The 12,909-nt window shown below is 43.0% G+C and overlaps 1 protein-coding gene across 1 annotated transcript in view; it reads left to right on the top strand.

The window, feature by feature from the left end:
- Window positions 1-10,449, top strand: part of METRNL (meteorin like, glial cell differentiation regulator) — a 43,785-nt gene extending 33,336 nt beyond the window's left edge. The window contains exons 3-4 of the mRNA XM_019502439.1: window positions 8,619-8,678; window positions 9,491-10,449. Of these exons, the coding sequence (XP_019357984.1) occupies window positions 8,619-8,678; window positions 9,491-9,807 (377 nt within the window). The 3' untranslated portion in view covers window positions 9,808-10,449. The remainder of the gene's footprint in view (window positions 1-8,618; window positions 8,679-9,490) is intronic.
- The last annotated feature ends 2,460 nt before the right edge of the window (window positions 10,450-12,909 follow it).

The following is a 12,909-nucleotide window of genomic DNA, read 5'->3' as shown; positions in this document are numbered from 1 at the left end:
CAGCTTCTTGTCATTTAATTCCGATCCATTCCATGCTGCATATTCAGAGGGTGGGGGTGTAAAATTCCTGGCCAGTTTCCAAACTGTTAATCGGTACCAGCTCTCTCCAGTTTTTATTATACCAATGCCAGAGGGCAAAGGGAAAGTTTTGAAACTAGAGCAGAACATCTGATTTACTGTACAATTTCATTAGCACTCAGGAGCAAGAAATGGGTGCCCTACTAGTCGCATCCTGTCAACTGCACATGACATCTCATGGAAAGATTTTTTTTTTAAACCTTTCTAAAGGAAACAGTCCCTCTTAATTTAAAAAACAAACACACCCTCATGCATCATTTTATTTTTCTGAAGTCTACAGTGAGTTCATTCGTGTTCAGACCCTGAAACAGGCTACATACTGCTAATTCCAAGAAGAAAGGCTTCCCTCATGACTGGGTGTTGAGAGGGGACAGGCCAAGTCATTATTTTTTTACTGAGTTTAAGTTTTAAGATTGGTTTTCTAGCTCTTCTAATAAGCATCATTGTCTTGAACCCAGTGCCTCCAACATCCCTGCTCCTGTTCAGGGTTTTTTATGAAGCTACAGAATGAAGCCAATATTCTAGTCACTGTAGCTGTTCAGAAGTCTGTAGAATAAACGAGATTCAAACTGCTGAATCTTAGCAAAAGTAGCAGTAGAAATATGTATGGGAAGAAGGAAACAAAAGCTGGCAGGTAGGGAGGGGCAGAATGGCCCTTCCCTTTCTAGTGGCCAAAAACCAGGAAAGCTTCAAAGAGATGAGACTAGCAGTAGCCAACAGCTGATATGGAAGATGGGATCGCTCAACTGGTATATGTCCCAGTACGCTTCCTTTTTCCAGCATGTGGGAGGTTAGTCAGGCTGTTCAAGAGCATTTCCTGTGCACCTTCTGGTTAGGGAAAGGGGAAATCTAGATGATGTATACCTTTTGCTAATACATGACTAGTAAGGACCACAAGTTTTACCCATGCACTTGAAAGTCAGAACCTTTATATCACTTAGGAAGATACTGCTTTTGCGAGGGGATGGCTGATAGGTTCTGGAGAGAAGTTATCTGTGGGATAAACCCATCTATATCATGGCTTCACACTAGTATCTTCTTTGCATTTGGCAGTTGAAATACACAGTGGATTTGATCTAATTGTAGCTGGAGGGGGGGAAAGAGTAGAAAAACATTTGTTAAACATTTGCTTCTACAACAAAATGGTATGGTAAACTTGGCCTTCTGTGGTAGAAATACTGCAGAAAGAATTTAGCTGAAAAATCCATCTACCCAAGTGGTTTTAAATTCAGTAAAGCATTCATGACGTGCAACTACCTCTGTTCCGAAGGGTCTGGCAGAAAGGCTTTATATGGTACCAGGAATGATGGTGAGGCAACATCTGAGGTGCAGGAGCAGAAAACTGAATTTAATCCTAACTCAGTGCACCTCTCTCAGCCTGGTGGGGAAGCAAGAAGTTCACTCTTGCTTGGCTGAGCCAGGCCTGCCTGGGTCTGAAGCTGGCATGGAGTACAGTCCCTGCTCTTTCAGGGAGCTGACAGAAGTGACATTTGCCATGCAGTCGGCCCCTTGAAAGCACTGTACAGCCGTCCCCTGACAGAAGTACAGGGCTGAAAAGTGCCTTAAAAATCCCTGGACCCTCATGTAAAGAGGGTTCAGATGAAGGTGCTCCAAAGTGGGCTGGGCTGACCAGCCGTGTCTCACCTTTGGTGCTGTTTGCAGGAAGGGAGGGTGCTGGGGTTTGTGTGAGGTTTGCATGTCTGTCTGCCTTGGGGTGGGAAGGAGGAGGGACTTCAATCTACCCACCCCCCCACCAGTTCAGGTTGAGCAAAACCCACCCAGAGCACCCTCCCGTCTTGCAGATAGCACCAGAGCAAGGGGGGAGGGGGGGCGCAGCTTTGGGGGAGAGGCTGCTGACAGGCAGGTCTTCAAGGATTGGCTCCAAAGTGGAGCTAGATTCCTCCGCTCCCCTGACCCAACAGTGAACATTTGTTGGGGAGGGGTAGCTTTAACTCTTGGTGCTTTCTGTGAAGTGCTGTGAGTTAGAGCAGGAAGCTACATGTCTGACAGCCCCCATGATGATTCCCCACAGAACAGGCAGGCAGTGAAATAAATAGCAGGGCTTTAGCAGAATATTGGCTTTGTCCTTATCTGTTGGCCTGTGGCAAGTATGTGTGTGATGTTGGGAAGTAAGCTGGTCCTTTTCAAGGGTTACAATAATTTACTTCATCCTCGAGAAGATGGGATTATGCAGAGGAATTGCATTGCAGGAGGGTGTCTTGGGACACAGAGCAGGTCAGGATGACTCCTGAGAGGTGTAGTTTATATATGGTCCCTTGCTCTGGGCTGGGCCTGAAGGTAGTTCTGTATTATGCCGCTTGAATAAAATCTCTTAGTGCCTCTAGTTTACTTTTAATCTGTTTTATTAGGCTGTGTGCTGTAGCCAGGAACAGCTAAAAGGGGTTAACCGTCCACCCCCTAAAGATGTATTGAAGATGCATAGTTGCTTCTGGAGCTACCAAGTCAATTTAATTTTAAAAACGGTATTGCAAACAGGGCTTATCTAGCACTAAATTCCTTCATCAAAAACCGGTTTAATGTCGATAGATTTCTTTGGTACTTAGGGCTTTAATGCTGTCTTGGAATACATTTTTATTAAAAGATAAGGTCTGATTTATGGTCTTGCATTTCTCAGAACATGTAAGTCGTCATGTCTCTGACAATAAAGTTTAGAACATGGTTTTTTTCCCCCTCCCCTCTACAAGCAGGGAAGTGGAAATAACTCGGTCCTCTTAGCAAAAACCATGCCACAGTATATGAAAGTCTGAATTTCATTAACATTTATCCAATGGTTTAAATTGCTCTTAGAAAATAAATACCACAGCCTCGGTCCCTGCTTAGGCCTTTTGAATTCATGCATGTTAAAATGAACATTCAAAGATCAAGCCAAAGAAAAGAAGCTATTTTTTGTTTGTTTTAACCTTACCTTTTTAAAATAAAAACCCCAAATAGTATCTCGGTTTGCATTCTGTCCATCAAGACTAGATAATTGTCTTATTTTGCTTGTCTGGAGCTGGTGTTTTTTCACATGAGCAGAAGTCTGGAACTTCAATACAAATCTCAGTCCTCATTTCCAGGCTCTGACTCTGTATGCTGCTGTGTCATGATTTTGACAAGATCAGGCTGCAGCTGTTGGTTCCTCACCAGTCGCACATGCTAGATATTGGGTATCATGCATTGGCAACTCTCTTCTTCAGCTGAGCTTAACATCTTCATTCATGACCTTTTGCTCTGGGTTGCCATTTGCATTCCTCTTTGAAGTTACTTGTTGTCTTCAGCATAGCCCTGCACCACAGCTCTTCCACACTGAAGCTGGGAGCTGTTTGAGTTCCAGACACTCTACTGGAGCCAATGGAGTTGTTCTGTGCTGTGGAGGAATATGTCCTGGTACGTCAAATGCATGACAGTTGTGTTTGGTTGATCTAAGGGGCATGGTGACTTTCAAACCTATGTCTTCTGAGTGGTGATATTATTTAACACAAGCTCCATGGCTACATATTTGCTGTCCAGTTTAGAATTTTCATATTGAAACAATAGTTGGGGAATGGTGCAGTTTGCAGAGGGTCACGTAATGCTACCCAAGCAAGGGACAGGAAAACACTATAAAACAAGGGAGTGACAAGAGGGCTCCACTGAGCATCATTAAGTTCTGCCACAGGTGTGGAGAAGCTCTCTGTGTTATACAGCTGTTCTGTCTCTGTTATGTGGTTGAAATGTGATTTGTGTGGCTGCAGGTATTCCACTAAGTGCAGGTGTGTTGGATGTTGTTCTGTTGACACGAGATTACAACTAACGTGTTTGCATCAGTTCAGGGTCCAGGTGCAGTGATGCAGTTTTGGGCAGCATTTCAGAATGGTGTCGGGCGTATCTTGGAGACTGACTTGCTAAAGATCCCTGGGATAAGAAGAGTTGAAGGCTTTTCTAGAGCACTGCTTCAGATTTCTGTAGCTAATACTGTAGGTTCCCCTACCTTGTGTTTCTGCCCATCACCCCTTGAGCTCCAGAGTGGGTTAGAGCTTCCCAAACTGAACGAAAGGCAGATGTAGTTATTTAGTGGCATAAGACAAACCACAACACTTCTTCAGAAAATGCTGGCTGCCATTGGTACAAAGCAGCAGCCTTTCAGACCTTCAGGTTCATGTTGGAAGAGTTCAGCCTTTCCCTTTTAAGAGGATGTCTTGGGGAAAAGGTTAAATAAGGGGCTACTCTGACCGTAGTTAAGAGTAGAATTGGGCCATGTCACAAGAATATTTTGCTGCTTGCTTTTTATATTTTTTAAACACTCCTCCCCATGGACAGAATCCTTGGTCCATTGTCAATCAGATCTTCCTTTCAAGTAGAAAGAGACTAAGTGAGGAATATCTGTGTATTTTGAAATTTCTTCTCAGAAGGCAAACCCTTCTGGCTTTTCAGGAAAGAGTTGTTCAGTGGCATCCTTTTGAATAAGTTTAGGATTGCAGTAGTTGGAGGTCAACTTTGTAGCGTTTTCTTCCATACGAAGCTAGTGCTGGTGATGGTCCCTGACTCTAAGCCCCAGAATTGGCATAATATGGGCAGCTGTAGTGCAGGATCACCCACGCTGTGCTAATGCCAACATAGAAGGGAGTGGGGTCCCTGGAGCCCATTCAATTCGTAGCAGTGTCATTTAGATTGCCAGCAGCAATAGTGGTGATTTTTCATGAATTTAGCTTTTTCTGATTGGAGCTTCAGCCATGCTTGGGTCCCGCCGTTGGGTTTTAAAGCTAACACGAGTGCGTATCTAACTTACACATATAATGTGTGATTGTAGCATCTTTTGGCAATTTGAAGTACAAACAAACCAGCACTACTTCCCGCATAACACATGCATGCACACACTCCTACTTCTTAATAAAACCAAAGGATGTTCCTTGGTAAGGTTTTTTTTTGCAGTCACTGTGTGTTAAACCAATCCACTTCCGCTTTAAAGGGACGTCTTTCCTGTCTCCTGTCAAAGAGCAGCTTTCTTGTAAATTGCAACACATTGTCAATCCACAGTGACAGAGCACAAATTTGATAGTGCAAAATGCTGTGTTAGTATTGGACAGAGACTGGACTCGATGGCCAGTGAGGCCCCTTACAGTCCCTCGTTCTTGCCTTTTAGGTCAAAAGATTTTGTCCAATCCTCCTTGTACTGTTCTCTGGCTATGGGAGAGCTCTTTGAGCTTAGTACTGTGATCACTTATATTTGTAATTTAGCCACATCTCTCTCTTTCCCTGTCTATCTTCCCCTCCCCCTGGGAAGGACAGAGAGACATGTTCAACAAGTCTGTTGGCCAACAAGTGCAGTCTATTGTTAGTATCACCATGTCCTCCTCAGTAACATCAGGTTCAGAGGGCAAATCGCTCAAAGCAGCTGGGACATGACTGCTGGCTCGTAAGGAATGATGTAATTACATCCCCCTCCACAGTGAAGTGAATAGAGAGGCCTTCAGAGACGCTTGCTGGGGGGGCTGCCTCAGGTTACTTCAGGTCAGGATACTGTCAAAATCCATCAAAGGAATTCCCAGTAGATTTGGCAGCCGACCTGCACAATGCAGGCATTATGCCACAAGCGGTGTAGCTGAGTTATAGGCATCTGGGCTTTGGAGGGATTCAGTAAGATGTTGCTCCCCCCCTCCTCCCTCTGCTGCATGAATTAAGGCTTTTTTGGATTACTGAGTTTAAAGAAATCCAAGTGGTTCAAGCTGGTTTCTTTTTGTTACTAGCTCAGATAGTTTTTGTTGCAAGAGAGGGGACCCAGAGAGCCATAAAACTTGCTCAGCAAGAAAAGGGACACAAGCCGAGGTGAAGGGAGAACGTTATCCTACTGTGAACACAGGGCCTTTCTCTATTAACTCTGCAGGTTTCTCCATAAAATGACTTCTCCTGGAACTACATAGATATTTTACATTTTTGATGCAAGTAAACATGCTGTCTGCATTTCAGGATTGGTTTAAGCTGTGTAAGACCTTCTGACTTTGGATGGGGAAGCATACAGTCACTCAGCAGCCTGCAGGCAATGGTAATTACTGAACCTCTGCAGTTCAGCACTAATTTAACATATGATCAAAAGTTTTATTCCCTTTACTAGCAATGCCCCTATTTAAAAAAAAAAATTCCCAGGTGTTGAGTCTTTTGTATTTTCATTCCTTGTGGGAATATATGGTAAGGTTTTCATTTGATTGACTGTTTGTCTTCTGCTTTTCATGGTTGGTCTGCAGCAATCTTTTTTTATCTCCCACCCACAGCTAGGTATATACATATAGGATGTTACCCTTGCAAGATATACCTGATGTACCTAATATGATTGGCGAATGGGGGATAGGGACACAGGAGCGTGGTGCTCTGGATTTGCTTGGCATTGTCACTGTGGAGTATCACAACCAAACTCAAGCAAGTCAGCCTGGAGCTGAAAGAGAATACTGAACTCCCAATTCTAGTTTATTGTTCAAAAAGGAGAAGTTAGGATGCTGTCCTTCAACATCCATGTTTCTGAGACCTTAATATTGAAGGGAATTGGATCCATACTTAAAATGAACAAACAAGTGCCCTTACCTTTATTACTAATATTAGTTTATTAATATGGGAGAAATCTTTTAAGGTCTCATTTATTTTTCATCCCTAATGCTGCTGTTTTTCTCACTCATTTGAGAACACAGGTGGTCTAGCACTTCTTATAGTTGGTTCTCACATCAGGTTGTAAGAGGATGTTTGGTTCTAAAATAACTTTTTTCACTGATCTTTAAGAAAATCTTGTAGGGTTTGCCTCCATCTCAAATGGTTCACTAGTGCAACACCTAACCATATGATTAACTTCAGCACTTGTTAGATCCCATTAAAACCCGGCTGAATTCAAGAACCAGTGTTAAGTTTGTTAGCTAATATTGTTCTCTTCCTTTCCTCAATCTCATCTGCATGAATTTGGCTTTTGAATCAATGAAATATTTCCACAGTAGGATGTCATGGAAATAATGTGTATTAATTTCTGTTACTGGGTGAACATTAGAAGCTTATTCTGGGCAGGGCCCTGATCAAAATCACTTTGTTAGGAATCTCCTGTTCAGGCTTTCTTCTGTGATTTCAGTTATGATCTTGACTCTGGCTGCTCAGATCCACTGATAGGCATTTCTCATGACATTTTTGTGTTTCCAGACTTAGCCCTAAAGCAAGAACATACAAAGAAGCATTAAAAAGCTGGAAAAGGGCAGAACGCTCGAAGATTTCTTTGACATTTTTTGTTCATATATTTAGGTGACTGGTCAGATTGGCTGTTTTTTGTCAAAACCACATTGCCCACCGCTAGTTTTTCTTTCTTTAGAATTTATCACCCTTTAAGAGTTATTCCCTTAATCTCCCCTGCCCAGAAATGTGCATTTTACATTCTGTTTAATCCTATTAAACTGTGTATTACACTGTGTATTAATCATCTGACTGGAGAAATCTGGTTCATTTGGAGCTGTAATCCTCCTCTTTGAATGACTGTTTCTATGGGACCTTGGACAACATAAGATAGATTTGCTGAGTCTTATGTTAAAGAATAGTTATACTGTTTAGAAGGAAGGCTAATAGTTAAGTATCTTAGGGACCAGCTAAGCATCATTTAGACTAGTTCAAATGTACTACTTAGTACAGTAAAATACTTGCCTGAGTAGAGGGTGATTGTAAGGGTGACAACTTGTGAAGTTTGTAAATAAGCATTTGAGATGCTGATTTTGGGTGACTTTTTAATTTGTCTTAATTGTGGATTATGTAAACAATTACACTTGTCCTTTGTCCTTGTGTGAGCTCAGTTTATCAGCAGCAATGGTTATAATAATCCAGGGTGAATTGTATGGCTGACTGATATCAAGTGCTCCCTTATAGTGACATCAAGGAAAAAGTATGTATTCTGATCCTTAGGCTTCCAGTGGGTAGCCTTAATTAGGATCACCAGGTAGGGTAGACCCTGATAGTAAGCAGATTTCTCAACTCAGTAGGGTATTATAGAAACATCTGTACTGTAACTACAGTACCTGCTCTTCAGAAATAGCTGGCTGAGTACAAAGCAGAATCACATTCTTGCATTGATTAGATTACTGTAGATACCAAAATGTTTCCTGCAGTACAGGAAATGGTCTTTGTACTGCTTGAGTTTTAACAGATATGGTCTTGAGTTTCCACTGTGTCTTGATGTAGTCAGACATTGGTTTTTTTTTTTTTTTAACTGAATATCCTGGTGAAATAGCCCTACCACATTTCATACAAATCACATGATCTTCAGATCTTTTACAAGGGCTTTGAATTCCATAGTGCATCACGCTATAAATAGACCTATAAAATCATCTAAATCCAAACATAATGTGCTGCCACCCGCCACCTGTGTGTAGACGTACGTTCATCAACGTATACATTGTTATACAATGCATGATGTTGAGGAATTTGCAACCTCTTATCTTATAAAGCACTGAGTATTTGAGGGTTATTTTCATGTAAACCACTTGTTAAATAACAAGAATGAACCCATAATTTGTCTCTTATTAACTCTGCCCCTTTCTCTCCAGCCCCCTGCCGACCCTGCAGTGACACAGAAGTCCTCTTGGCTGTCTGCACTAGTGATTTTGGTGAGTATCTTCTTTCTCTTCTGTTTCTACTTCCCCACTCTGCCCTCTCCCTCCTTACTTTTAATCTGGCGCCTGCTGGATTTGACTACAGAAACCTCTGCAAACAGTGATAAATGTAGACACCAAATTGCAACAAACTGGAAACTTTCTCTGCTTGCAGTAAACAAACTGTGTCCAAGGCAGCACAAAGAGAACAGAGAAGGAGAACATTTTTATAGGAGGTGACATGAAGGGCCTCAATTAAAGCCATTGTATTTGGCTAGTCCTTTCTATAGAGAACAAAGAAGAACCAAGCAACAACAATAGAGGTAGAAGTTCAAAGGTTTCTTGGGGGCATGTAATGGGTATTTTCCCCTTGATGTTCCAAAATGGACTACTGACAAAAGACCAAAGGCTCAGATGGCTGTTTTTATGTCTGTTTTCTAAAGGGGGAAAGTTAATGTTCAGCTAGTATTTGTAATGGTAGCAACAAACACATTATATTGAGAGGGAGAAATTGGGAATGTTCTAAATGTGCTTTTGACTTTGGTAGAACTCTTCTTTCTTGAACGTGATTTCTAGCGTAACTTCCTCACGCATAAATTTAAAGTAATGTAGACAATTTGGCTTTTGGGTTTTGAAGATGTGCTGTAAGGATTATTAATACAAGCACTGTGCCCTTGAACTTACGGGGCCAAATTTCAAACTGATGTAATAAGTGTGTTTTCCCCATTGACTTCACTGAAGCTGCCTGCTTCAGAACTGAATTTGGGCCCAACTCTCCCAAACCATTTTCACGTAACCCTCACTTCATTTCATTCTTCTGTCTCCAGTTGTCAGAGGTTCCATCCAAGATGTAACAAATGAGGTAGAACAGCAAGAGTCCGTAATAGATGTCAGCGTAAGCAGACTCTACAGGCAGAAGAGCAAAGTCTTCCAGCCCTTAGAGGAAAGTGGGAGCTGGCGAGGGCAAATAAAGACCCTGCTGGAATGTGGGGTGAAACCAGGAGATGGAGACTTCCTCTTCACGGGACGCATGCACTTTGGGGAAGCCCGGTTAGGCTGTGCCCCTCGTTTCAAAGACTTCCAAAGGATGTACAAAGAAGCAAAGGACAAAGGGCTAAACCCTTGTGAAATTGGCCCGGACTGAAATCCTCCATTTGGCTGCAGATTGCTCTTAGCACTCAGCTGCAACTGATTCCCAGCCACAGTGAGCGTTCGGAACAAAAAACTGATCTGAAAGAATGAGGAGATCTGGTGAGCAGAGTGGAAGAACCACATGGGATGTCCCTGTGGCCAAGGGAGGCTGTTACACTAATGGAAGCAACAGAGGTACGAGCTCGGAAGGCTGCCAAGCAACCAAGGCTGGAATTTTAACCAATCTTGTCCCTATGAATTAAATTATTATATTTTTTTAGCAAGTTTCTTAGGAAAACAAGCAAAGAAACCTACCAAGTCTTAAACCCTTCCCAGTAAAAAAAACAAAACCAACTGCCTTTATATCTCTTTAATACTAATGTCTTAAGCTGATGTAGCATTTGGTATGGCATATTCTGTATAAATGGTAAAGAATGTGGTAGAACACGGTAAAACCATCTTAATGTTGATGCTTTGTAAAAAGCTTGATGTACAATTCAAAGTTTTTTGTTATGACAGAAATTTATGGAGCCAAACTTGTGTTTTTTGTTTTTTGTTTTTAATTTGAAAGAATGTACAAATCGCCACCTGCAGCTTTTTGTCCAGGCTGGTAAATTTGTTTCCATTCCAGAGAAATAAAGGTCCCTGGATATGATCTGCTTTGTTATGACTTATTTTCCTTCTCCGTATTTTGCAAGTTCTGCTGCTCCTGATGTACATCTGGATCAAGTGTCACTGGGCTAAAGATTACTCCTTGCTTATTTTGTGGCTGCTTTGAATAGAGACAATGAAGTCTGAGTGCCTGTGATCGGTTTGGAAACCACAGTATTTTTTCAAATGGAAGTGGGATCAATTCTTTTTGAAGTCTTAAAGGCACTTATCCTAGGCAAGATGCCTGAATGTTGCACTCTGCCATTCAGTAGGCTATTTTGGGAACCACTGCAAAACAAATATTTCCCCCGACCTCATCCTTCCCAGTGGCTAAGCTTTAAGTCAAATGGGTCGCCAACTGGCTGGAGGGCCGCACCCAGAGGGTGGTAGAGGATGGGTCCTTCTCAACCTGGAAGGACGTGGGCAGTGGGGTCCCACAGGGCTCGGTCCTCGGGCCCGCGCTGTTCAACATCTTCATCAGTGATTTGGACGAGGGGGTGAAAGCACCCTGTTCAAATTTGCTGATAACACTAAGATGTGGGGGGACGTGGGCACACTAGAAGGAAGAAGCAGGCTACAATCGGACCTGGACCGGTTACAAGGGTGGGCGGATAAGAATAGGATGGGTTTCAACACAGACAAGTGCAATGTGATGCACCTGGGGAGGAACAACCGGCACCATACCTACAGGTTAGGGAACTCCCCTCTTGTCAGCATGGAGGCGGAAAAAGATCTTGGAGTCATCATTGACTCCAAGATGAACATGGGTCGGCAGTGTGGGGAGGCAGTTAGGAAGGCCAACCGTACCTTGTCATGCATCCACAGATGCATCTCGAGCAGGTCCAAAGAGGTGATCCTCCCCCTCTATGCGGCACTGGTCAGGCCACAGTTGGAGTACTGCGTCCAGTTCTGGGCGCCGCACTTCAAGAGGGATGTGGACAGCATGGAGAGGGTCCAGAGGAGGGCCACTCGCATGATCAGGGGACTGCAGGGCAGGCCCTATGAGGAGAGACTACGGGACCTGAACCTGTTCAGCCTCCAAAAGAGAAGGCTGAGGGGGGATCTTGTGGCCTGTTACAAACTGGTCAGGGGGGATCAGAAGGCATTGGGGGAGTCACTGTTCCCCCGAGCACAGCCAGGAGTGACCAGGAACAATGGTCACAAGCTAGCAGAGGGTAGATTTAGGTTAGACATCAGAAGGCGCTATTTCACGGTCAGGGTGGCTAGGGTCTGGAACCAACTTCCAAGGGAGGTGGTGCAGGCTCCTACCCTGGGGGTTTTTAAGAGGAGGTTAGATGAACACCTTGCTGGGGTCGTTTGACCCCAGTACTCTTTTGTGCCATGGCAGGGGGTCGGACTAGATGATCTTCTCAGGTCCCTTCTGACCCTAGAAACTATGAAACTATGAAACTATAAGACATCACAGGGGCAATTTTTTTTTGCAAGTATCTAGTTGGTCTAATAAAAGATACCACCTCTGCCACGTTCTGATTCCTTTTGCTTCTAGACCAATACGGCGACAACCTGGTTACCTGGCACAGGGCCAGGTTCATTTCCCTTCCTGTTCTATGTGGAAAATGATTTTTTTTTAAGAGGACTGATTTGTCTGTCAGTGTCTCAACATGAATACAATAGTTTTCCCTCAAGCAGTGGTAACATTCTGTGTAACCTATAGCCCAATATGTTTTCACTCTTTCTTTGGACAGTTGTCATTTAGGTGATTGGTTTTTTTCTACATTTGTCTGTGTTCCCTCCACAGGTACATTTCCCATTGCCCTCTTCTCTTCTCACACTCACTCCCCCTGAATAAATCTCTTATTATAAGGTAATCCTCCCCATCTCCGACCTCGTTCTGTAGATCTTTCTGTACTCAAGGAATGATTCATCAAGTTAAACCTATGTTTTAGTTTTACCTTTGTCCTCCTAAATTAAGTTAGCGGCTCAGATGGTACAAAATTCACCCCCGCCCCCGCCCCATGCACATTTAAAGTTGTAAAATGGGCCGCTATACTTATAGAAAAGTTTTGTAGGATTTAATAGTGATGGAATAATTGGGGTTTTATTGAAATTATTGACCCAGGGGCAGAAAAGATTCTGAGACAGGAAATCCCCATTTGGATCTTTTTGCAGAGATCCCAACATGAGATTTGTCCCCCTCAACCTTTGGAGAAAACTGTGCAACCCTTCTCTCAACCCACACTTGCCAGACCTGAGCATTCCTTTGCAGATCGTATGTGTATGTGAATGCAAGATTGCTTAGGAGGAGATCTTGAGTTGACTTCAAGCCTGCTTTTGTAATAATAGCAAGAGCAAGTGAAGTGTCTCTACTGAGGCAAAGGGAGCCTTTACTCTTGGGGGCGGGGAAGCATGGTTTTGTTTGCAGTTTAATTGTGACCATTCACTTGTTTAGAGATGTTTATGCTTGCATTTCCAATACCAGTGTCTGGATTTAAAGATCATCCTT

This window comes from Gavialis gangeticus, unplaced genomic scaffold (genome assembly GCF_001723915.1).
Source record: "Gavialis gangeticus isolate Ggan-Ray unplaced genomic scaffold, GavGan_comp1, whole genome shotgun sequence".
Classification (NCBI taxonomy): domain Eukaryota; kingdom Metazoa; phylum Chordata; order Crocodylia; family Gavialidae; genus Gavialis; species Gavialis gangeticus.
Note: the sequence above shows the minus strand (reverse complement) of the source record. Positions and strands in the feature narration are given on the sequence as shown.